This window comes from Gracilinanus agilis, chromosome 6, assembly GCF_016433145.1.
Source record: "Gracilinanus agilis isolate LMUSP501 chromosome 6, AgileGrace, whole genome shotgun sequence".
Lineage (NCBI taxonomy): Eukaryota > Metazoa > Chordata > Mammalia > Didelphimorphia > Didelphidae > Gracilinanus > Gracilinanus agilis.
In genome coordinates, this window is record NC_058135.1 from 194900677 (window position 1) to 194926700 (window position 26024).

General features: G+C 36.4%; 1 protein-coding gene across 1 annotated transcript in view; it reads left to right on the forward strand.

The window, feature by feature from the left end:
* Positions 1-514: 514 nt before the first annotated feature.
* PPARGC1A (PPARG coactivator 1 alpha) overlaps positions 515-26024 on the forward strand; it is a 130509-nt gene continuing 104999 nt past the window's right edge. The window contains exons 1-2 of the mRNA XM_044680935.1: positions 515-631; positions 5494-5673. Of these exons, the coding sequence (XP_044536870.1) occupies positions 584-631; positions 5494-5673 (228 nt within the window). The 5' untranslated portion in view covers positions 515-583. The remainder of the gene's footprint in view (positions 632-5493; positions 5674-26024) is intronic.

Below are 26024 nucleotides of genomic sequence, written 5' to 3' on the forward strand. Positions count from 1 at the left end.
CAATACTATGACAACAGTCAAAATTAAAAGCCAGAACTTCCCCAGCGCCTAGCCCACCTAGAAATATCAGAATAAAAGTCCAGAGCACACAATTCAACTACAGTCAGTTACTCTTTCACTTGCAAGAAAACCGGGCTTTGTCATTTACTTGCTTTGGGAAGGCAAAATCAATTTTTTAAAAGATTGTAGGGGATTTTCCTTATTAAATGGCAAAGACTCCTTTTAGGAGGTGTGGCATTAAAGGCTGGTTTTAATCGCAGCGTGGTGCTATGAAGCCTCAAAAAGTCCGAGTGTTTTTTTTTTTCCTTTTTCTTTTTTTTTAAATCTTTACTTCACTGAGACAGAGGTCTGCCTTTGAGTGACGTCACGAGTTTTAGCAGCAGGCTGCACAAGAGGAGGAAGGCTGGTTGAGTGACAGCCCAGCCTACTTTTTAATAGCTTTGTCATGTGACTGGCAACAGTAGTAAGACAGGTGCCTTCAGTTCACTCTCAGTAAGGGGCTAGTTGCCTGCATGAGTGTATGCTCTGTGTGTCACTGTGGATTGTAGTTTAAAAAGCTTTACTGCCGTCATTCAGAAGCTGGATGGCGTGGGACATGTGCAACCAGGACTCTGTATGGAGTGACATAGAGGTGAGCTGAGCTGAGCTGAGCCGAGCTGTGCATTGCAGACAATGTAGAGCCTTAACTTGGACGCAAGTATTCTGTAGAAGGGGAGGTTTTTTTATGAGGATAATAAGTATAAAAAGTAAACCGGGCAGGAGATTTTGGAAGCAAGTCTAAATCTTATCTTAACTCCAATAAGTTTGCTATTTTAAGGTTACTCTCAGATGCCTTGAGCAAATCAAAGCTTAGCTGCTGTCATCAGTATCTCTTGCAGTTGGAAACTATTTTCATGTGCCTTTGGCTCTCTTTCCAGTCATATGCAATATTTATGCTTTAAGATATTGATATGAATCAGTCTGAAGTCTTTCCAGTGGCATTTAGTGGCCTGGTTGGAAAAAGGCCATTTCTATTTATAATACGATTAAGATAAAAATTTAAATGAATATATGAAAATTGAGGTTTCTTTGCACCCTGTTCAGGATTCCCTCCCGCCCCCATTTACCAGCTGAACAACTCACAAAAACGTGAACTGTGTCCTGCTGTGCTTTTTCGAATGTTTTCCACCAGAATTTGAAACAGAGATGCTACTTTCTTCTTATTTATACATGTTGTGGAAAGCTTTTTGCAAACAAACAAAAAACCAAAGCACAAGGTTCTCAGCGAATCATGGTAGAGCAACAAATGGTTAAATCTCACTGTACAACCGAGAGACAACAGACTGAAGCAAAAGACTTTATGCAGGGATTGTGTGTGCTAATGCTGCCGCTGCCTTTGCCGCTGCTGCTGCTGCTGCTGCTGCTGCCGCCGCCGCCACTGCTGCTGCCACCGCCACTGCCGCTGCCACTGCCATTGCCTCCGCCTCCCCCCTGCTGCCTCTGCTGCCGCCGCCGGTGCAGCTGAGCTGCTGTTGCTGCTTGTGTAAAAATAAATGATAATACTAGAAATCAAGCATGAGGTTTGGGAGGCAGAGGGAGGAAGCAGATCCCCGAAATATGGAATGACTAGCATGTGCTTTCAGATCTGAGGATTTTTTTCATGGCTGCATTCCGTGCAGTGGAATGTCATCGCAAACTTTTGACAACTTGTGAAACGGGAAACTTTCAGTGGATTCTGGTGGGATGAACCCCAAACAGGGTTAATTACACAGAGGAAGTAAACCTGTAACAATGAATTAGAGAGGAGAGCTCCAAGTGCTTCCTATGGGCAACCAGGGGCACATGGGGTAAAAGGGGAGGATAAAAATGATACACGTGATTCAGTAAATAAGATGTCCATGTGGGGCAGAGATACATATCTAGAAGGAAAATCATTTTGCCAGGATACTCCAGTGAAAGAATTTTTCCTATCTAGCGAGGCATATACGGGTCTTAACTCTTTTTTATCATGTTCTCCAGTGCTAGGAGCTCGCTCTGGCTTTGGTAGATTTTGTTTATGGAGTATAATTGTTCTTATCTTGTTTGGTTTTCTTGGTAAAGGGAAATAGATATGGATAATTTATATGTCCTGTAGCTATTATGAGTCAAGGCTGTAAGTGGCTCCAAAGTCCTAATTGTCTCTGAGTAGCTGGAGTATCCTGTGGGTTGTTGTCTGGCTTACAGTGTGGGTCTCAGCTGCTGTAGCTTCATTTTTCCATCATGTATTATTCCTGATACTGCTCAGAGCTGATTGAGGAACCAGATTATATGGAAATATTGAAGATTTATTTTAATCACTGGAGTTCCTGCAGTCATTTTAAGTAAGCATCAGAACCGATTAATTTAGAGCAGTGGATTCTTTTAGAGGAAAAAAGGTTAGATCTCAGTACTTAATTGTAAAGCAAATGGACGAGTTGCTGGTTAAAACTGACCAACTGGTATTTCTTCTGTTGGTCTCTGTGGGGCAATATGCAGGAGTCCTGGATGAGCTGTGCTCACTATGGGGATCACCAATACCAGTCTAAAATATTATGAGCAGCAGCTAGTGTAGGCAGCTTTCATTTTTTGAATCATTAATGTTTGCTGTCATCTTAAAACGTATTATGCCCTTTTGCACATAATGACAGCACAGCGCATTGCTTAATAAAGGCCTATATCACTGGAGCTTCTAGAGTCCCCCGTGTTTCACAGTTTAATGAAGGTGATGTACAATAAGGTTACAAAGATTGATAGAGACAATTCACACGACACACATTCCACCAAGCTGTCATTCTTTACTGGGCTCACTCCCCTAGACCATTTGAAAACGTTATAAAATCATTTTTTCATTACCATAATTGAAATGCACAAGTCCAGTATTTATGCCTCAAAAAAAATTACCATCTCTGGCATCAAAAAACCACCTTCCAAAAGATTAATTGAAAATTATGCTTTATTATATTGATTCATTATCATCCATACAGTTAAGCTAATTTATTGTCTGCTCTTTAAATAAAGGGAAAAAGCCTTTTGTGTTTGGTTCCCACTTTCCTCTCTTCAATCTTATTATGAAATGAAGACTATATTTGTGAAGTAACTGTCATAGTGGTGGAGAGGCAGGAGAATGCATCTCTGTAATTACAATAAAGTACACCTGTTACTGTTGTATAGGGATACAGTAAATATCAGTATGTCAGATAAGGACAGTTATAGGACTTGGACTGTTAAATCTAGTATCATTCAAAGGTCAAATATAAATTAATAATGGGAACACTTGCTACTAATGTGTCTCAGATTAGCAGTATAATGCTACATTCAGTGGCATTGATTTTATTATCATGTCAACACTGGCAAGAGCACTTCAGTTCGACTCTAACATTTTAAAAAATGACTTCTCTTATAGGTTCTACCACAATTTTGTATTTTTCTTTTCCCTCCTACAGATCTCTTTTCCCTTAGATTACCATTACTTAAAAATGCATATTCCCAGGATCAGAAAGAGTTTTTACCAATGGATACATTTGGTCTTTTATTTATTTTGTTTTGTTCGGAAGTTGCATCAGTCATCATTGAGAATGACACTTGAGGATTCCAAAGGCACCATGTCTGGATTATAGACCTCCACAACAGAATCTTGTGCCTGATTTAGAGATGCCTCATTTTCCTTTGTGTGTATAGGCAGGGTACCATGAAGGCTATCCCTTAAGCATGATATTAGAGTTGATTTGTACCATTGAAAAAGTCCTAGATTGTTACACTACTTTTGGAGAGTTATCTGCATTGGAATTGTTTATTTCTTTTTGTAAGTTAGGAGGATTTGTAGGCAAAAATTGAAGAGAGTTGCCCACAGAGAGGTATAAAGCAAAGGAGATGAAAATTCCAGGAATAATGTGAATGTTTTACTAGAACTAAGTGCTTCCTTTAACCATGCCTTACCTTAGTAAAAATCTGGCCAGTAATATTAATCTAGTGATTTAGAACTAACAGATAATAATGGAAGAAATACCAAAATAAAGGAACAGGTTGAATTCTGAGAATTCAACCTTTTTTGGTCCTGACTTGTAGCCTGCTGTTTGGATAGCTCACAGTAGCCTGGTGGTCTTGTGGAAGAAAGGCAGTCAATTACAGCCCACCCCCAACCCCTTACCAACTGCTGACTCTATTACCAAGTACCTAGTTCCCAGCATGTAGCTCATGATCAAACTGCTGCATATGACCCGTGTAATGCAGCCTTCCAGGGATATCAGGGGTGTTCTGGGGTGTGTGGGAGGGAAGTGGCATAAAACTTATTTTATTCAAAGCTTAGCTATCAAGAAGTATATTTTGCTTTATAACAAATGGTATCTTGGTCCTGAATGATGCTATGAAATTAATTTTGACATTAGAAATCACTGCCAGGAGGAAGGGACTTAGTAACTCAGGTGGTGAGATACTAGTATCCCTGGGTCTCTGAAGTCTGAGTTTTCTCTGTAGCTTCTATCAAATGAAATAAAGATGGGGAATTCTGAGTAAAAGCAGCTGATGACTTTTGGGAATGATTTTCCTTTTTCCACAGGGAAAGGTATCCATTGTTCCTGGGTTAGTGACAGTGAACTTGTGTGACATAGTTGAGGAAATGCTTACTTGCCAGGGGAAGACTTTTAGGGATGCTGATACTTGATAGCCAGTATTTTAAGAAGCAAAAATGAAGCTATTATATTTTAATTCCTTTATTTTTTTCTAGTCCTTTCTTATTTTGGCATGATTTAGATCTGTCTTAAGTTTGGAGTGAGGGAGATCAAGGTTCAAATTCTGCCTCTGACACTTACTGGCTTCATGACCATGAATGGACAAGCCATTGTACTTTTCAGTAGGCATAAGTTGCTCTGAAAAGCTTCAATCCATTTGGGAAGAAAAAAAGTAATTCAAGCATGACAAATTAAATGATGATGACAAATATAAAAAAACAAAAATATTTTGATCTTAGGACACCTTTATATTCTTAAAATTAATGGAAAATCTTTTCACCCCAAAGAGCTTTTGTTATGAAAGTTATATCCATTGCTATTTGCTATATTTGAAATTAAAATGCCTTAGTCCTATTATGAAAATAAATTCCCTAAAAGTGTCTTTGGGACCCCTGCTGGTTTCCACATCACTCTTTGAGAACTACTTGTTTAAGGTAAAAATAGAAGAGCTTTTATGGTGCTATAAATGAATGACCAAAGAGATTTTACAGAAAATAATTGTTGTAGACATTAGTATCAATAATGTTTTCAGACTCTTAAACCATGGCTCTCCTTTGATTTGGGATGGAGTTAATGGGTTATGAAAATGCTCTTGGACAGTAAAGAAAATGAAGAGTATATATTTTTCTAATCATTAAAGACTAAGGTAACCAACTTCTGTGTGGAGTCATTTGAAATAACCCAGGCTTAATTCCTATCACATGCTCCTGCAGTTTAATAAATTCCTGTAGTTAATGAAAGTTATTTTTTTTCTCTTCCACCCCTACAGTGTGCTGCTCTCGTTGGTGAAGACCAGCCTCTTTGCCCAGATCTCCCAGAACTTGACCTCTCTGAACTAGACGTGAATGACTTGGATGCCGACGGCTTCCTAGGTGGACTCAAGTGGTGTAGCGACCAATCAGAAATCATTTCCAATCAGTACAGCAATGAATCTTCAAATATATTTGAGGTAAAGAAGTTCCTCTTTGGAATTCCATGTTTGATTATTTTTCTCATAACCAGTTATTTGAAAAAAATTAAGAACTGAAGCCTGATTATTTCTTTTACCAATATCTTTAAAAGACTTTTCATCACCAAAACATTTTTCCTTTTTCTGGTAAAAACAATACTTGGAAACAAATGAATATATATATATATAAGTGCATGTATATGTATTTTTAAATTTTATTTTTGAGACTGCAAAGACCATATGATGAAATTCTATACTATTATGAAAGAATTGGGGACAGAGAATTAGTGACAAAGGAGAATAAAATCTAAACCTGTTTGTCCTCTTCTTCACACAGAAAGAGACAAAGTTGAACATGACATTAACTGATGCCCAATATAAATTAATATGGAATAATGCACTCCTTTATATCCAAGGCCTTACATGCCAACTTTATAATGTGGGTGAGCTGTTTTGATTATGTTATTGTCCACATCTCTGGCTCTTTTGGATTGCCATATTTATATTGTACTTGATTTTAAAAAAAAGGATTCCCTGTTTCTCAATATTGGAAATACCTCAAAAACAGATCAATTTGCTTCCTTTTAAGGTGTCCATCCAGTCTCTACTATTAACAGAAATCAGTCAGCCTGCTTTCCAAATTCATTAATAAGAATGACTTTCCATTTCTTTCTTTCTTTCTTTTTTAATACCCTCAACCTTCTGTCTTAGAATCTGTACTAAGTATTGCTTCGAAGACAAAAAGAGCAGTAAGTGCTAGGCAATCAGTGTTAAGTGTTCTGAGGCCAAATTTGAACCCAGGACCTGAACCTGGCTCTCAAATCACTGAACCACCTAGCTCCCCCTAAATCTCTTTTCATTGCCCATCTTAGGTATTATCTGTCTAGCACAAATGATCAGATACTATCGATGATTTGTTACTAAGACATTTGGGCATTTTCTCTATTCCAAAAAGAGGTGTGAGATTTATTTCAGTACAAACATTTTACACATTTAAGAACTGTATTTGAACCCTGGCTCAGCTACTTACTTGTGTAACCATGGATAAATCATTTACCTTTTACAGGCCTCATTTTCCCTATCGGGAAAATGGGGGAATTGAGACTAGATGATTTCTGAGGTCTCATCCAATTCCCAACTTCTTATCCTTTGAATTGAATAAAATGCATATTTTCTCTACAGTATATTTCATTTATTTGAGATAATCTCATTCATTGTTTCTAGACTTTAGTAGTGTAGGGAATACCTCAAATGAAGCCTAGCAAAGTGACCAATATGAAATACAAATCACTTAAAATTAATGACTATGTGTTGATTAAGATATGGGAGGGTGTTTTCAGGATAGCCATCATTTACAAAGCTATATCAAGCATCTTTTAAATATTAAAAAATAGGATTGGATCTTTTCTTTCCAGTTGATTAACTAATGGTTGTACCTAAATGTAGGGGATGGGTTATAAATCTTCCTTTTAAACCAAGAATTCTTATTATAGGGTCCACAAACTCCCAAAGGCTCTGTGAATAGATTTCAAGCAGTCCTTGAACTTCAACAAGAAAAGCATTGCATCTTTATTATCAATAACTTTCCATTAAAAATTCTCTATATTTCATATTATGCATTTATAAATGTGATTCTGAGAAGATCCATGAACTTGACCACACAGCTAGAGGAGTGGGTCAATGACACAATACCAGCTAAGAACATTTGTTCTAATGACTTATATTCTATGATATTTCTTTTTATTTCAGCTGGGATGAGAAATATTCAGTTCAACAAACATTAAGAATATAGCACATATTAGGAGCTATATTAGATATTGGGTATGCAAACACAAAAATGGAAGATTATTCCTGCCTTTAGGAAGTATACATTCTACTAGCAAATAGTACATATAAATGTAGAAATGAATCCAAGATCATGTGAGGTGGGAGAAAGCACTGACAACCAGAGTTTAAATCAGGAACAGCTCTTGGAGTTGAATCTTAAGGAAATCTAGAGATTCTTCTAGGTGTAAATGAGCAGGTGGGCATCATAGACATCTTTTACAAGACTTGGTGCAGGGAATAAAACGTACAGGGAGAACATCTAGCAGACTGGTCTGACTGTTATATGCCTTTACAGAGGCTGTTCTTCTTTGTGCATCACAATCTCCCCTCATGTCTGTCTCCTAGGATCCCTAGCTCCTTTCCTGATTCCCCCTTCCCTAACTGTTAGTGTGTTTTCCTTCTTTAAATTACTTCATATTATTTTGAATATACTTTGTAATTATTAACCCTGGTATTTGTGTTTTCCTCACCTCATTTCCAATAAAATGTAAGTTCTTTGAGGTCAAGGACTATCTCATGTTTTTCTTAGTACCTCTAGAGTGCCACCAACATAATGTGTGCTTACTAAAAATGTGAGGTGAATTGAATATAATGTCTTCCTGAAAGGGATTAATATGCAATAAATCTAGAAAGATAGGTGGGGCTTAGTTTGTTGAAGCTTTTAAATGCCTGGCTAAGGAGTTTACATTTTATCCTAGAACCAAGAGGGAAAGATTTAAGATATTTTAATGGTGATATAGTTAGACCTGTACCTTAAGAAAATGATTTTGGCAGTGGAGGATGATTTGGAGAAAAGAGTATGTAGACAATGAGACTAATTAAGATAATAAAGGCAGTGGCAAAACTCTGGCTTAAATGGGAAAGGACCCTGAACAGGGTCCCAGTCTTCTGATAGGAGCAAGGGGAGATATGTTATGGAGGTATAATCAACAAGTCTTGATACCTGATTGCGTGTTGTGATTGAGGTAAAGGGAAAAGTCAAGATTCACCCCTAAATTGCTAACCTCAGTGACTGGAAGTATGGTTATAGCTTTAACAGAAATAGAAGTGTTTGGAGAAAGGGCATACTCAGGGTAAGGTAATTTATTTTCCTTTGGATATAGTGGGACCTGAGAGAGAGAGAGAGAGAGAGAGAGAGAGAGAGAGAGAGAGAGAGAGAAATAAAAATTTCTAGAGGAGATGGAAGGAAAGGTGTTCAAAGACACAAGTAGAAGGCTTGATCTTCTCTAGGAGAAGAAAGGGCCACCTCTTTGTCAGAGACTGGAACAAAAGAGGAAGAAAATGAGGGAGGCTATGGAGCTTGTGAGGTGTCAAATAGAACTCACAATGGTTAACACTGAAATGTGGGTAAGGGAAAAAGGTGAAGAAAACCCTGGAGATTTGTGGTTAGTCATTTTTTCCCAGGCTTCTCAATTGGATCTTAGAAAGTTCATGTGAGGATTTGGCTGGTTAAAACTGGTAAATTGAACATTCTTCATTCAGTACACTTGTCAGGTTACAGGGCAATTTTTAGTCACGCTGCATTAAATAAACAGATGTGTGTGTGTGTGTGTGTGTGTGTGTGTGTGTGTGTGAGATAGAGAGAGAGAGAGAGAGAGAGAGAGAGGGAGGGAGGGAGAGAGGAGGAGGAAGAGAGAGAAAGAGAGAGAGACAGATTGAAAGACTGTAGAATTTGAATTTTGCAATGATTGGATAGGGCCTCAATATGCACTAATTTCAAAGATAGCTCTTCAGCAATGGTGAGCATATTTTTAGATACTATCTGAATGAAAAAACAAAAATGGAGCAAATCGTCTACATACAAGGCAAGGTTTTTTCTCATTAAATTGCTATCTAAGGATATAGAGCCTACTTATATTTTTGTGAAATTTATATTGATACTATTGGGATCCTTAGTAATCCAGCTAAATACCCCCTGATTGATGCTTAGTCTATACCAAGGAAACTCCCCTGCTCCTATATTTCCTTTTTAAAATTCAACTTGCTAAGAATTTTGTTTTTTAGGACACTGAGGAGGAATGTCAGTTTCTTTTTCTACATTTCATTCATTTTAAATAAAGTACTAAACATTACTTCTTATAAAACTATGGAGACCCTGGATCATCTATAATCAGATTTCTGAAAGTCAAAGTTTTAAGAAATAGAATTAAGTATTAACAGTTTTTGATACCCCTGAGGACATATAACTATTTAATATCCTGAGAGTATTAAAAAACAAAATTTTGAGTTGGTGAATGATGATTCTCCTCCTGGAGGCGGAAGCCATCCCCCCATATATACATAAACATATAAAAATATATATACACACATACATATACGTACATCCATATATGCAGACATACATTCATATAATATATAAGTGGTATATACTATAGATGTATGTACATATATAGTATATAAATTATATAGACCATAGATGTGTGTATATACATACATAGATACATATATACTGTCATGGAGAAAATTCAGATGGCCCACATCTGAGAGTACTTTACTAAAATATTGACACTGTCTCTATGAGAAACACACAACATCTTCATGCGAGAATTTTTACTAATAACAAACTTCAATAGAAGGATTATTTGAATATGGTTAACATACTTTTACTCCATGTCTCCCTGTAGAGTTTCACTCTAGCAGTTGATAAAGAATACATGCTTTGCACATGGTCTCCTTATAAAAACTATTTTATCATAGCCAACATTTTTCTGAAAGAACTTCTAGATGCCTTTGCTCTATGATACACTAACGCAAGAATTTCATTCAGGTCATTTCAAGGAACAGATGTCTTTTGTCTTTTATCATAGAAATTCTATCTTTCTTCCAAGGATCTCAAAACCTTAAATCATCAAATCCAAACAAGTACTCAACCAACAAGTACCTCTGCTTAGTTTTGTGCAAGGCAAGCTAGTAGACCTGTTCTCTATAATTACATAAAAAGTTGAATCAATGGAAGGAATAAAGCACAAAAAAGTTAAATACCTTGCCCTAGATCAGACCGCGAGACACTTGACACTAAAAATGGTTTGAGACCCCCTTCATGACCCTACTTATAGACCATGATTTTGCCAGTTAAAGAATTTAGGCAGCAAGATTTAAAAGTTTTATTAAACGTCCTGATAATGGCAACCTTTTGCCACCTTGTATGTTGCCATTCAATTCTCGTTAACTACAGAGAAACAGCTAAACTAATTAAGAGAAAAACTCTAGAAAAATAAAGGATTTCCTGGGCAGAAGCAAAGCTGTTTCAAAGCCCATTTGTACATTCAGATTGAGTAACTGGACACACAAACAAGTGTTCCTTCCTGCACTACCAGTGTTTGAATATGTAAATACCAGTGTCCAGGTGTAATTTTGTCACTACTTTTGAAAATTTTAGCAAAAGGCTAAAGGTATAGCCTCCAGTGCCTCTGATACCTGCAAAAGGAAAACAGGATGCTGTCTCTGGAACAGCTAGCAACATGATTTATGTTTCAAAATATTGCAACATAACTTCCTTCCCTCACTTGCCTTTGTGTATTGTTCGAAGGTGGAGAATAAAGGACTACTTTTTATAGGGAAGCAGTGTGTAAATATGTGTAGCATGGGGTCAGTTTTAATAATATGCTGCTTCTTCTGGGTCAATATGGGCTGCCTTGGCTATTTTATTTGACACTTGCTTTAATATCTCAAACAACTGAATGGGTGGCATTCATTCAGACCTCTGTTATTTCTGAATGCAGCTGCTTGGGATGCTCGAGGACGCTGGAAATGTGCATGATGCTCTTGTGAGACTGTGACTTGTTAGGTGTTCTGAGACTAGTTGTTAGTGATGGCAAGTGGAAGATTGCCAGTGTTGCCACTTTTGTTATTTGATAATTGGTAGAATGTGCATTTATATGTTTCTAAACACATTCATGTATAAACTTTTTAACTATAGTAGATTATTTCCATTTTTTTCTTAAATTACCTTATATATAGATATATGCATATACACATATATTTTTGCCACTATATATACATATATATATATATGTGTGTGTGTGTGTTTATATAGGTGTGGAAGGTGTAGAAAATCCACTCTGAGCCAGTTCACTTACGTTGAAATTCATACTTATAATTTTTTATGCAATCCAACGAGTACATGAGCTCTGATCTAAAATTCATTTAAAAGCACATTTAAGGGGGCAGCTGGGTAGCTCAGTGGATTGAGAGCCAGACCTAGAGACAGGAGGTCCTGGGTTCAAATCTGGCCTCAGACACTTCCCAGCTGTGTGACCCTGGGCAAGTCACTTGACCCCCATTGCCTACCCTTACCACTCTTCTGCCATGGAGCCAATTGGCTCCAAGGCAGAAGGCAAGGGTTAAAAAAAAAAAGCACATTTATTGTAACAAGAATTCTTATGTTTCAATACTTCAGTTTTCAATAATGATCCACTTGTGTACTTTAAAAATAAATAAGTAGATATTATATTGTGTCTCTATATATGTGTATATACATATATAGGGGCAACTAGGTGGTACAGTGATTAGAATTCTGGGTGTGGAGTCAGGAAGATTCATCCTCCTGAGTTCAGATTTGACCTTAGATACTTAGTAGATGTGTGATCCTGGGCAAGTCACTTGACTTCTATTTTCCTCAGTTTCTCATCAGTAAAATGAGCTGTAGAAAGAAATGGCAAACCCCTCTAGTATACTTGCAAAAAAAGAAGAACAAATGGAATCTTGAAGAGTTGGACATGACCGAAAAACAAACAGGAAAATGTACACATAAGGAGGTAGTAAAACATAATGAACAGGAAACGTTTAAAGTCAATGGATCTGGGTTTGAATCTTGATTCTGCTACTTACTGCTTGTCTGACTGTTTTATAAAAGTAATAACTTTTCTGGAACTTAATTTCCCCCTTTTACCTGAAATAGAGATAAACAGAACGCCTTTCTCAGAGTTTTTGTGAAGATCAAATGAGACAATATTATATGAAACTCTATATAACACTTAAAGGACTTTATAAATGAGTACTTTGTGATAACTTATTTTTATTTGAAAAGGGAAAGGGCTAGACCAGAAGGTATCTCACCCCTCTAATTCCCATATTAGTTAGAAAATGATTAGTAGAAGACTTTCAGAACAAGGAGTATCTGCTAAACACGTACTTTATGCTTAGAACTGTGGTAATTGATGAAGCCTATGGAGAAGAAGCTTTAGAAAATGATTTCATTCTTGAAAGAGTTTAAAATCTAATTGGGGCGAAACTCAATATCAGCTTTCATGAAGTAATTAGTATATGGGCAAGACTATTAATTAAGACTATAAAATGTGGTACCGACTATGTGCTGCAGAAGTTAATGGAACAGAAATGGAAGAATTTATTAAGGATTTTGTTCTTGAGCAAAGTCTTGAAGTATGCTAGTTGAATAAGTGGAGGATAAGGCGAAATGGATGAAAAGTTCATTCGTCTATAGGAACCACTTCGTAGCTTATAAAATGTATTCCTCATGAGCTTGTGAGGTAAATAAGAAACCGAATGGTAATAACCAAAGTGAAAGGAGCATAGTAATAAGAAATGAGAAAATAGTAAGTAATAATAAATAATAACAAGTTGTAGTAATAGAAAAACAGTTTTGAATTTTTATTCTGTTTCTGGTTATGTGAATATAGATGTTATTAACTTCTCTGAGTCTCAATTTCCTTGTTTGTAAAATGGAAAATCCTTTATAAGAAGTAACATGGCAAAGTGAATAAAGGGCTGGCTTTATAATCAAGCTGTGCCTAATTCAAATTGTATGTCTATGGATATGTCCTTTAACCTCCCAATGTTATATATAGTTATATAAACTATAGTAAAGTTACCAGGCTATATAAATGGAAGGATTTCCTTTATTAGGAATTTCCCATACCAATGAAATCATGGGTCAATAAACATTTAAAAATTTTATATAGTTATTAGGAATTAAAACATAATTTTAATAATTAAATATAATTATTCAACAAATAACTAATTTAATAATTACTAATTTAATGAATAATTTTATATCACTTTCAAGCACTCCATAAGTATCAATTTTTGTTATAATTATTATTTAGTGAAAGTGTTATTATCCCAAATTTCAGATGAAGAAAATGAGATGGAAGACCAATGGGCTTGGCAATAGCTAGAGAGATAAGAAGAGGAAGAGCTGGGAGTCTGGAATCTTTAAGCTTAATGCTCTTTCTGTGTCATTTGACTCTTCCCTGCAAGTGACTAGAGTTGAACAAACTGATTAAGCCTACTATTGCCTGATTATGAAGACTCTTAAAACTCTAGGCAAAGTTGTTTGGACATAAAAAGTTAGGAAAAAAGGCATCTGTTAAGGATCATTTATGAAAAGGACAACAGGCAGTAATATGTAGAAGAGAGTCTTGCTTAGCAAGTTACCATCACCATCAAACCCTTGATCAGTGAAGGCCTAGTCCATGGTAGAAATAGTGGAATGGTGAAGAAGAGACATATCAAATAAAAAGAAGAGGTTTGACTTACAAATTTTCTAAAAGAGAAATTGAAATTAAATCATATTTTAGCCCTAGAAAAGTGTTAATAACTTCAAACCACCAATATTAGATGCTGTGATTACCTTGATGCATTTAACAATGATCTTAAAAGGTAATCTCATCAAAATTCCTAAAATAGGTACGTCATTTTCTGCTGAATCTTTGAAAATCTCTGTGGAACGAAATTCCTTGACCTCCAGCTTCTAAAATGATTAATAAACATTTATTGAATATTTACTATGTGCCAGACACTGCTAGATGACAGAAAAAGTCACTGGTCCTTCAAGGAACTTACACTCTGTAGGGAGGAGACAACTTATACAGGTATGAATTTAATTCAAGGCAGAATATAATGAAGGTCTGGAGGACCTACACAAATTACTTCTTATCTGGACCTCAGTTTCCTCATCTGTAAAATAAAGGGGTTGAACTCAACACCTGAGGATCCTTCCAACTCCAAATATATGACTTGATGTAGAGTTCCCCATGAAGTGCTTTAGATAAGTTTAAGGATGCTAAAAGATAACTCCTCTGTGGATTGAAAACCCCCAAACCTGGCTCAGTTCACCTTAAACATTTGTGGAGAGAAATGTGTGAAAGCATCAATGTTTTATTTTCCAGTTTGCCCTGATAAATATTTATTTATTGGTTTAATAAAAAGTGTGTTGAACTGCCATTCAGTAAAGCACTTATATAAAACATATTTTTAAATTGTAAAATAATTGCCATTTGTATAAGAAGTTAACAACTTTGTATCATAAGTAAATTACAGAATGTTAAAATTCCTGGAGATTTGTGGAGCTTTTTCTGATTATGATGGTATTATTATCATCCAGTTAGAGGCAGTTTCAGAGTTCTAGACTGGTGTCGTCCTACTCATCTCGGAGAGCCACAAGTCAGAGAAGTGCAATCTGACTCTACTTGTATTTTACTTTGTTTTCTAGTTCTGCTGGCTTCCCATGAAATGTGATAAAATTGTGCGTGTGCATGTACCCCTATGTGTATGTGTGTGTGTAGTCATCTGCAAAGTGCAGTTAAACATTGTTTTATACTTCTTGACTTGATAACATCTGGCTTATCTTGGGGACATCTGGTTTATCACCCTATTTCCCCTTTCCATTATGCTGACCATTGGAAATATATGATTCAGGAGGCCTTACCCACAGGGCTGTGTCTGTTGGCATAAGCTCCTGCAAATAGTAAGTCACAGGAAGCTAATTGCATAGGCAACTTTCTCCATCACTAACTTTCTTGATAGTGGCTTTTATAAACGGAAGTAAACCTCAAAAATCTATGCTCACAAAAGCTAGATCAGCTGTTTTCATGGAAGCTGACCAATTCTTAAAGCCAGAGCAATATATAGAATAAAAGTTTCTAGTATTTGGACTCATAATTTGAAAAAAAAAGTCTTATGCTTTTTGGTTTGTTTCTGGAAAGAAATAAAAATCTCAAGTTGGATTTTTTTGCTTGCTTTTCTTTCTTCCTGTTAAATTATACCCCAGAAAATATAGAGGTGCATTGATTCAAGTCAACTAGATTCTAGTGAACCAATTGTTCCTTTTTGGCCAGAAAGAGTTAATTAGTACACATTTTGTTGGTACTGAAAATATAACACAAGAATGTTTTCAGCAGGAGTTCGAAGGAACTGGCAGACTGAACATTGCCTCTTTAACTCTTTTTATACGTATTAATGTTTGTAACATTGCTTATTTGGACAGCGGCATTATGTACATTTGTAATAACCATGTAGATATTCTATGTGTATGTGTGTGCATGCACACTCATCTAAGTAGTGTCAAATAAGCACAAATAAACACATGCTATCTTGGATCAGAACAGTAGACAAAAATTAATAAAAAGATGATCCATAAAGTCTAAGCTATGACAGATGTAAATATTTCAAAAATACAACAAAATGAAGTAATCTCTGAAATTTTGAATTGACTCATGTGATGATGGCAGGTTTTGTTGTTGTTTCTGTAAAACAAATTGGTTTTCGTATAAAGATGACGACTTTTTTTTAATGCAGCCTTTTTTTTTTTTCTTTAACCTTTTAGGTTACTCTTAGGACAGTCTTCTGTGAAGTATATTTTGAAAGCTAAGTAGGCTACTATGTTTTACTGTAAGCTGCCAAAGATGCTGAATTACAAATGGCAAGAATGAGAACAGAGGGGAAACAAGAGTGATCCACAACAAAATAAATATTTTCTTCTCCTTGGCAAAGGAAAATTTTTACACAGATAAATGATTTTTTATCCATTTGAAGTAGTCTGTTCCAGTATAAGGGGAGGATTTTTTTTTGGTAAAAATCATTAGCTCATTTGCATAGTTTCAGATTATAAATGCCAATATTTTGTGGACCTATTCCTCTCCATTACAACTGCGAGTTATTCATTCAAGGTTTGCAGCCAGATTGATTAATGAATTACCAGATCTTGCGTAAAATGACTTGGCCTGACTTTTAAACAACTAGCAATGTTTTCTTTGCCAGTCTTGTGACTGGTGTTAATGGGTTTCTAGAGGACTGAACCTCCTATAGATTTTTCTCAACTGGCTTCTTCTAGCATCCCTTTCCCTGCAACTTAAAAAATTTTTTTTCTCCCAAATTAGTAGCCGGAGGCAGGCATTCGAAGAATGTGTACAATTTTAGGGGTGGAGAGGTAGATAGAAGGCAGTGAAGGGGGGGAGTATGTTGGGAAGAGGGCAAAGGCAGTATAGTCAAATCCTTGATGTTTGATGCCCTTCTGTGCTAAATCAGCATGATTTATCATAGCCATCTATTCAGCACAACAGAGTTTAGAGGTGAGCTGCATGGTGTACTTCCCACAATATGCATAACTAGAGCTCTGAACTTTGAAGGAAAGCCTCAGAGCTATTTGCAAAGTGCTGGTGCTTAGTGAATACTAAATTACATTTAGGAAATAGTCTACTGCTACCAGTTATACTTCATTTTTATTCTTGACACAGACACCTAAATCAGAGAACAGTAACATTTCAGAGATTATGGAAGCAGTTTGGGTATGTTCCAACACCATAATAGGATCAGAATTTTAAGGCCTTTTTTATTATTACCAATAGTCACTTAGTTTCTACTGCAGTGTACTTTGTAGGGAATTACAGCTTTTACTAAAAAGATTAAAATGCTATTATGCAAATGATTGCAGTATGTTATTATGTTTACAAATTAACATCCATGGCTCAACACACAAATTAACTAACTATTCCATCTATATTATTAAGGATTTAATAAAGTAACTGTTGATAAAAATGGGTAGCTTGGAACAGCTAATAGGAAGTGATTGTGATTTAACATAGAACTTAAACATTGTGTTTAATGTTCTAGTTGGGATAATGGTAAAAATCAAGCTAAAGAAGGCACCTAGGAGGAGTAGGATGATGTGAAGAGCAGAGCAGCATCTCTGAAAACATAAACCAAATTACTTTAGGTAAAAATTTCAGTGGGCAGCCTATCCGTGAGGATCTAAGGACAGCCGCATCAGGTCAGAACATAAGAAGAAGATTATTGAAATGATGATGGCTCTACGTTAGATGTTTGGTGTGTTCTAGATCCATCAAGAATATTTGCATTCTTCTAAAATGTGACTTAGAGTAAGTCGTATCTTGGCAAGGGGGATTTCACTGCAGAATATTGTTCTGTGACAAAAGAGGAAAACCTGCTTAGGCTCAGGCTAAGATGACCTTACAGACAAGGCTACAAATTGCTCTTCCTACACCTCACACAAGGGTAATCATCAGATGAAGCCAGAAAGAGCCGCCAACGTCCCTGATAAATGAATATATATGATTATATTATCATATGGACAGGATGTAGTAGATGGACAAAAACATTTTCTCTTTAACTGAAAGTGATGCAGATTTTGGGAAGCAAACTTTATAAGAAGAAGGGAGACTGAAAAATTAAATGAGACCCCTCATTCAGCGGGATCAAAGGAATGCGTAAGTCCCAAAACAAGAGGAAGGAGGTTTATTAAGTGAATTAAAAATACAGGACCATTTAAAGATACCCAGGGTAATTTTCATTTTGCTTTAAAATGCCTTTGGGTTGAATTTTGCCACATACAAATGAGAAGTTTAAGTGACTGTTGCTAGAGATCCAAAGGCTACCAAATAATACTACTGTTGGAGTCGGGAGTTTTTGCAAGATCATATATAAGCGACTACAAAATTAGTCCTGTTATAAACTCTCAAACAACAGAGACAGTTTTAGCAGTTTCAGACATCCCCCTCAATTGTTTCAGGGAAATACTTCTGCAATTTTCTTGCAATCGAGTTTTAGCAGGTTGTCTGCCTTCTTTTTGTGGTCTTCTTTACAATTTCCTATGTGCACTGCTAACGCGTGCCCTTCTCGATTGGTTGAGATCTGCTTTCAAAAGGAAGAAAGAAGAGGGAATAACTCCACCTCCAAAAGGCAGCTTATCGTTTGATGACTCTGGTGGCCTCGTACCATTCCCAGGCACCTGATCAAAAAAGTACAAATGATCTCTGCACAGTCCTGTTATGCAGGCATTCTAGAAGGCTTGACAGCATTTCACCCAGAAGGGCCAAGGTTTAAAGTACTTACTGTATCTTTACTCAAAGTCGTGAAAATGTGTGCTTTTTTTTTTTAAAAGAGAAAGAGAAAAATAATACTTGCTTGGAACAGTGGTAAAATAATTAGTGCACTAGACAAATGTCTTGGCCTGTGTTTAAACAGGCCTTTAAGGACACAGTGTTCCCACCAGTCACATATCTAAATACAAACTAGTGTCAGCTGCCATGCAGACCAAAATGTAATAGCCTCCTTTCACATAGGTCATCGTAAATCCATTTTGGTCACAGTCACACTGCACATCTGTTTTTGTGAGCTGCAGCTTCTTAAGGTGGCATTTGGACTTCATAAGTACACAAACAAGCAGGCTATAAATTGCTACTGGTGGAGTTATTTTGAATAAGTGTATACTGTTTCATATTTATAATGGTGAGGCTTCGTAATATTCACAGTGAATATATAACACCGATCAGTTCAACAAGCATGAAATTGTATGTTGTCAACTTGTCACATAAATAGAGTCATATCCTTGCTTACGATAATGTTGAACTAAACATTTTTCCCCAGGAATTGTTGAAAGGGTCCCCAAAAGTGAGAAGGTGGTGACTTCCTTTTGGTGGATAAAGAGTCAGTGCTGCTATGAAGGTGGCATTTCTGGCAGGATTTCCATTGCTCCCCAACCTACCCCCACTTTGGAATGCCTTCTTTTCCAGAGCAAAAGCTAATTGGCTTCTCTGGTATGTTTTTCTCTTGCCCAATGGAATTTTGAAGTTATGCTTGATGATTTTGGGGGTGGGGATATATATGGGCTTTTTTGATGTGGATTTTACTATTCTTTGTACTAGCAGTCACTATTGCATTCTCTAACTTAGGTTTGGAAGTCTTTCTTATCGCCTTCACATCCCACTTAACATTTATTCGATCTACTCTATACCATTAAAGACTAGTCAACAATCAGCTGCTTTGTTCTCACTACCCTTTCAGAAAAGTAAGCAATATCTGAGAAAATATTGATCCAAATTTATAGCTTGATAGGAAGGAAGGAAGGTAAGATAAGAGAAGGGAGGGAAGAAGAAAGGAAGGAAGGAAGGAAGAAGAAAGAAAACTCACTCAGGATTGAGTCAAATAGAAGAGAGGGAATGGAGCAGAGAGAGAGAGGGGAAGGAAACAAGGAAGGAAAGATGGTTGGCTGGCACATTGAGCCCTGAAAGAAGGCTAGGGATCAACTGTTGGGTCTAGTTGTTGTTGGGTCTCTAGTCATTGATGTCGCTGCCATATGTGTATCAGGGAAGCATTGATAAGAAATGGTAAAACTACTTCTTGGAACTTTTTGAGTATATTTCCCTTCCCCAAATTATCCGATGACAGAAGTTACATATCTTTAGGTGACTAATGATAATAATAATAATATTTGCATCACTTTACATTTTATAACATGCTTTATATACATTATCTCATTTGATTCTCCCAGCAGCCTTATGAGGTCAGTGCTATTATTTATCTCCATTTTACAGATGGGGAAACTGAAACTGAGAGAGGACACAAACCAGTCAGTGGCTGAGGCAGGATTTTAACTCCTGTCTTCCTCCAAGTCCAATGTTCTGAGCACTATATAGGAAAACTAGGGTTTCAGTCCTGCCTCTGACATTTATTAGTTATGTGACTGTGTACAGATAATTTAACTTTTATCCACCTTGGTTCCTTCATCTACAAAATGAGGATAATAACATTACCTACCCTACTGTTGTGCTAAAGATTAAATGAGGTATCATACTGCCTTGGTATACATTAAATCTATATAAATGCTAGTTTATCATCATCGTCATAATATTTAGCAATTTTACCTTTCTCTTTTCCCCACCTTAAGTTGATAATTTTAAATTCTGGAAGGGCAGTTACTGAAATTCTGCATACCTTACATATGCATTCATAATTTACTACTAGAGAAATGACTTATTGCATTGTAGTACAAGTTCATATTGAAACATATCCTAGACTCTGGTTTCTAACTTTGAAATGATATTTGTATAAACTTTTTGAGTCTCCCCAATGAAGTCTGACAAATAGCATTGCCAAGTCTGTGGCATGCCCTGACTGTCAATGAGAGAGAAATCTTTCTATCTCTGGCAAATACTAGTTATGTAGTTTTGATAAGATAAAAACTCAACATATGTCTCTATGATGAGCTTCTGGAAACACCTTCCTTCTGGAATGGACATTTGCTATGGGCAGTGCATACAGAACACTGAAATAAGCTGGTTTTCGACACATTGAGCCTTGATTCAAGGTACAGAGGAGGGGCAAGGAATAAGCTTGGGCAAGTAAGACAGTGGACACAGGGTTGACCATTCATTATGTGAGCTTGGGATGCTTGGAATTTGGCACTGTTGGCTGAGTGTACTTGGGTTTGTTTTGAGGTGAAGGGTTTTGTATAGGTTTACCCCTCATGACATTTTGCTCTGGGAATAATTTTCTAGTCCAGTTGGAGGGAATCAAAAGCTTTTGACTATATGTGGCATACTGGATGTTTCTCCTTTAGGAGCCTTTTCTTCAAAATAAAATGAAAATATTTCACTAGTATATGTTTACTAAGGGGAAAACCTCCTAGGAGCGGGACATTAACAAAAAGAGCAACATCACCTATCACTGCTAGTACTTCTGGCTTAAGCATTGACACAAAATATGTATTGAGAAATCCCAAGTAAGGTTTTTCCCCCCAAAAAAAACCCCAGACACATTAGAAAGAGTCCTTAACTTAGAGTAAATTGTCTGCCCTCCCATTTAGTAATGAGTGGCCATGGAGAAATCACTTAGCTTTACTCAGTTTCAAAATGGTGATGCTGGTAACATCTGTCTTACTTATTGGATGGCTTGGGAGAATAAAGTGAAATAATTTATTCCATATACCTTTATAATATAAATAATAGTCACAGGACCTGGAATAGTGGGATTTTTAAAAACCCTTGCCTTCTATCTTAGAATCAGTATTGTGTATTGATTCTAAGTCAGAAGAGTGGTAAGGGCTAGGCAATGGGGGTTAAGTGACTTGCTAGCATGTGTCTGAGGCCAGATTTTAACCCAGGACCTCCCATCACTAGGCCTGGCTCTCAATCCACTGAAACACCCAGCTGCTCCAGAATAGTGTTTTTATTAGCTTCAGGAACTAACTTCCAGATAAAGTAACACTATTGACTACGCCCATTTGGTACCTTCTCTGCAATTTATAGTCTTAGAAAGTTAACCAGAGTAGTGAGAGATTATATGACTTCTACAAAGTCACACAGCAAACCCAACCCACTCTGGCTTCAAGGCCAACTCTTTATTCACTAAACTGTATTGCTTCTATTGTTAATAATAATAAAAAATGACTTATAGTACTTTGTAATTTGCAAAGAGCCATGTTATCTCATTGAACCTTGTAACAACCCTGTGAAGAAGGTGCTACAATTATGATGAGGCTGGTACATACCAGGCACATTTAATAAATGCTTTTTGGTTGATTGATTAATATACTCATTCTTTAGATAAGAAAGGCTACAGTTGAAGTCTGAAGTCCTGGGTTCTAATCCCAGTTCTTCTAGTTATCATTTGTGTGGCCTTGAGAAATTAATTTCATTTTACCTTTTGGGGGACATTATTTTCCTCATCTGTAAAATTAGCTGGAAAAGGAAATGGCAAATTGCTTTAGTGTGTCTTTACAAAGAAAAGCCCAAATGAAGTCATGAAGGGTCAAATATGACTAAAAAATGACTGAGCCTCAATAATTCATTATCTATAAAATTAGGGATTGTAGACTAGGTGACCTATAGGTGACCAATTTGCCTTTCAATCTCTAATTCTATAGACTTGAGAGGTAGAGTGACTGATTGACTTGTCACTGATCACTTAGCTAATAAGGATCAATGACTAGATTTGGATCCATATCTTCCTGACTGCCAAGTTTAGCATTCTTTCTTAACATGTTATCCCTACCTCCTTACTTTAAGATACTTTAGGAGTTCCCTCCCTCCTAAGCCAAGAATTAGTAACCTTATTTGTATCCTGGGTCCTTTTACCAATCCATTGAAGCTAAAGTTTTGATATGCATAAAACAAGATACATATGATTGCAAAAGAAGATAAATTGTATTGAAATTCAATTATCAAAGTATTAATAAAAACAAGTTCATAGATCCCAAGTTAAGAAATCCTGCTCAAGGCTGGAATAAAAAACTCCTTCACTAAACATTTAAAATCTCTCACAGTTGGGCTTCAATTTATATTTGGAGCCTCCATATCTTTAGTGATCCAGACTAACTGGGCTACTACCCATGACCTAAGTTTCCATGTATTAGAATAAACCATACAAGTGTGTTTGGAATGTGCTTCTTCTTCATTCTCATCTTCATTCTTCTCTCTCTTTGGTGAATTCTGCAGCTCTACTTAGGTGCCAACTGGTCTATGAGTCTATTGTGAATCCCCTGCGGAAGACAGATCTCCCTGCCCCCCTCATATTTTCCAGATGCACTTTGTATCAGGATCCAGAGATCCTTTGACCCTATCACACTTAAGTGTGTGTTTGCCATTCCCCTTCCCCCATTAGATTACATAAAGTCTTCTGATGAATTAATTGTATGTGGCATGTCTAGTTTTGCCTCTTTTTTCATTACATAGCACGTCATAAGTGCTTAATAAACTCAGATGGCTATAATTTATGTGATAACATATTATAAATTATATAGTGTTATGCAAGCATGTGATAAGAAGTATTAAGTAAGATTATTAACGATTTCCACACAGATCTAAGATAGGGAAGATATATTTGTTCTCTCTCTTGCAGCCATATCCTTTCTAATGGTTTTGGTTTTGGATGAATTCTTTTCCTAAGGATGCTCTCCACCCAGTGGGCCACTTCATTTGTGATATATTGAAATGTGATATTAAAACATACGTATTCCAGACATAGTTTCCCCAGTGTCAAGGGATCCTAGCCAATTCAGATTCTCTCCAGAAATATTTTCATGTCAGGATCCTCTTGTATATTGCCAGCACATAGTTAGGCAGGGACACCCTGCCTTGCTCAGCACCGCGCTCCAGGATGCTTTGCAGTGGCTCTCGTCTCATTCCATAAATCAGTGCAAGCCTGCTGGCAAGGTTAGCCTCACAAATTTAGCTGGGTGCTATCATAACCGAACCACACACCCACACTTGGACTGAGTCTATAGGAGCATCTGCCTTTTTAAGCACAGAGATACTGTACCGTTAGAGACTTTTGCTAATAGTCCCGAATTTGAGCATTCTGTATCCAATAGATTTAAGAACTACCTTGGGTCATAATACTACTTTCCAGTCTCCGTAATCCTATCACCTGGCCATCCTAACTCTGCAGCTGAGGTGGCAGTTCCTGTCTGAAAGGAATTTGTGTCACTTTCTCATGGGACAAATCCTGTCTGTGCTAAACTGCTTTGTGCTATTTGTTCAAACCAAAATTTTGACAAAGAAATTCTGTCCACATGCAGCTGAAGAGATTTCTCTTTTTAGATGCATTTGGGGAGGTAACTGGATGCTGCTGCCTGGACCTGGCAGATAAATAAGTCTTAGGATCTAGGTAGTGTGGTATGTGCTTCTTTCCATTTGGCTTTAAAATGGCAAGTGTTCTTCCTCTCTCCCTAAGAAGCGATTAGAACCTCCACCAGCAATTTTTAGTCTGCTCTTGTAGTGAGAGTCACCAAAACAATGATCCCAGTTTTGCTAATCAAACATTAGGCAGAGACCAATTGATCTCCTGTCATAGCTACACTCTTAACAATGCTGCCAGAAGACCACTCAAGTTCCTTACTTCACTGTAAGGTGTATTTTATTTAAAGGGAGATGCTTGCCTACTCCATTCAAAAATGAGTAACAACTCATTTATCTGGAGGTCACTTTTATGGCAATTTTAGTTAATAAGCCAAAAAGTAGCTAAAATAGGTTCTTATAAACCACATGCACTTTACTCAAATTAGAGTTCCTCAAGCTTCACTCAGAATCTATATTCTCTCACTTTATAAAAGTTTTCTTATCTTAGAAAAATTTAGAAAGAAGGGAAGGACTGCTAGGGGCAGACATGGTTTTATTAAATATAAGTACAACTGACTGCTGTTGGGGGGTGGGGTTATGTACATGTTATCTTTTATTAAATTTGAAGTTCATCATCTTAAAAATATGCAGAAATAGATAGTACATTTGAGAGAATAAATGAGAAATCATTATTATTATTTTAATGCCCAAGCTTTAAAGTTAAGCTAGTCAAAAATTTTGCATTCGGTCCCTGATTTAACCATTTATTAGCTCTGTGACATTTCCAAATCACTTCTACTTGGGTCTCGGTTTTCTCATCTGTAAAATGAGAGGTCAATGTTAGAGGATCCAGATAGCTCTCATAATGTGAGAATATGTAAATCAAAGAGGTAAATTTAATGTGTTTGGGAAATTTATTCTAGATGAACTAGATGACCACCGAGGTTCCGTCTAAATACCGAATTAAGATAGTGTGGTATTTGACCCTGACCTTATTCTTTGGGTCATCAGATTTAGAGTTGGGAAGATATCTGAAGAGATCACATACTTCAAACCTTGATTTTACAGATAAGGAAAGTGAACTCCATGGAAGGGAAGGAACTACACAGATGAACAACAATAACAACAACAACAAAAAAAAGCAGAGTTTAAAGCTATGTCCTCTACCTCCAAATCCATTTTTCCCCTACAGTACCTTCTTGTCTGAGTTGTCTTGAAGAGTAATAGATGTTGTTCCGACAAGTTTAACCAGGGGATTACACTCTGTGAATCTTATATATTTCTTGTAAACAATATGAGATTCCGGTTTTTAATTCATTCTTGTATCCTTTTACTTTATGAATGAGTTCATCACATTTACATTTGGAGAGTAATTGGTAATTGCTTATTGCCCTCCATCTTATGCCCTTTTATTTCTATTTTTTGCAAAGTTTTAAGGATTTGTTAATGGTTATGAGCTTTCATCTTCTGCCTTTTGGAATACCAGCTTCAATATATCCTTCTCTTTCATAGTTGCAACATGTCAGGTCTTGTATGATCTTCACTGTTGCTTTTGGTAATTGATCTCTTTTCATTTTTCTGTTAACATTTTTCTTTTGATTGACTTGGAAGCTCTGAATTTTTACTACAATATCTGTAGAAGTTTGCATTTGGAATTTATTTCAGTTGTTTTTTATCCTCTTAACTCTTTCTAATAATATCAAGTCATATTTCATTTATGATTTTTGAAATAATGGTATTCAGACTTAATTTTGGTTATTGTAATTAAGGGAGTCTAATAATTTTTAGATTATCTTTCCTTAATCAGTTTTCTAGGTCAGTTATTTTTAATAGAATTTCCTTTTATTTTCTTCAGTTTTTTTAATGTTTTCATTAAAAAATTTTTCTGGTTTTATGAAATCATTTCTCTCTAATTGTCCAATTACAGCT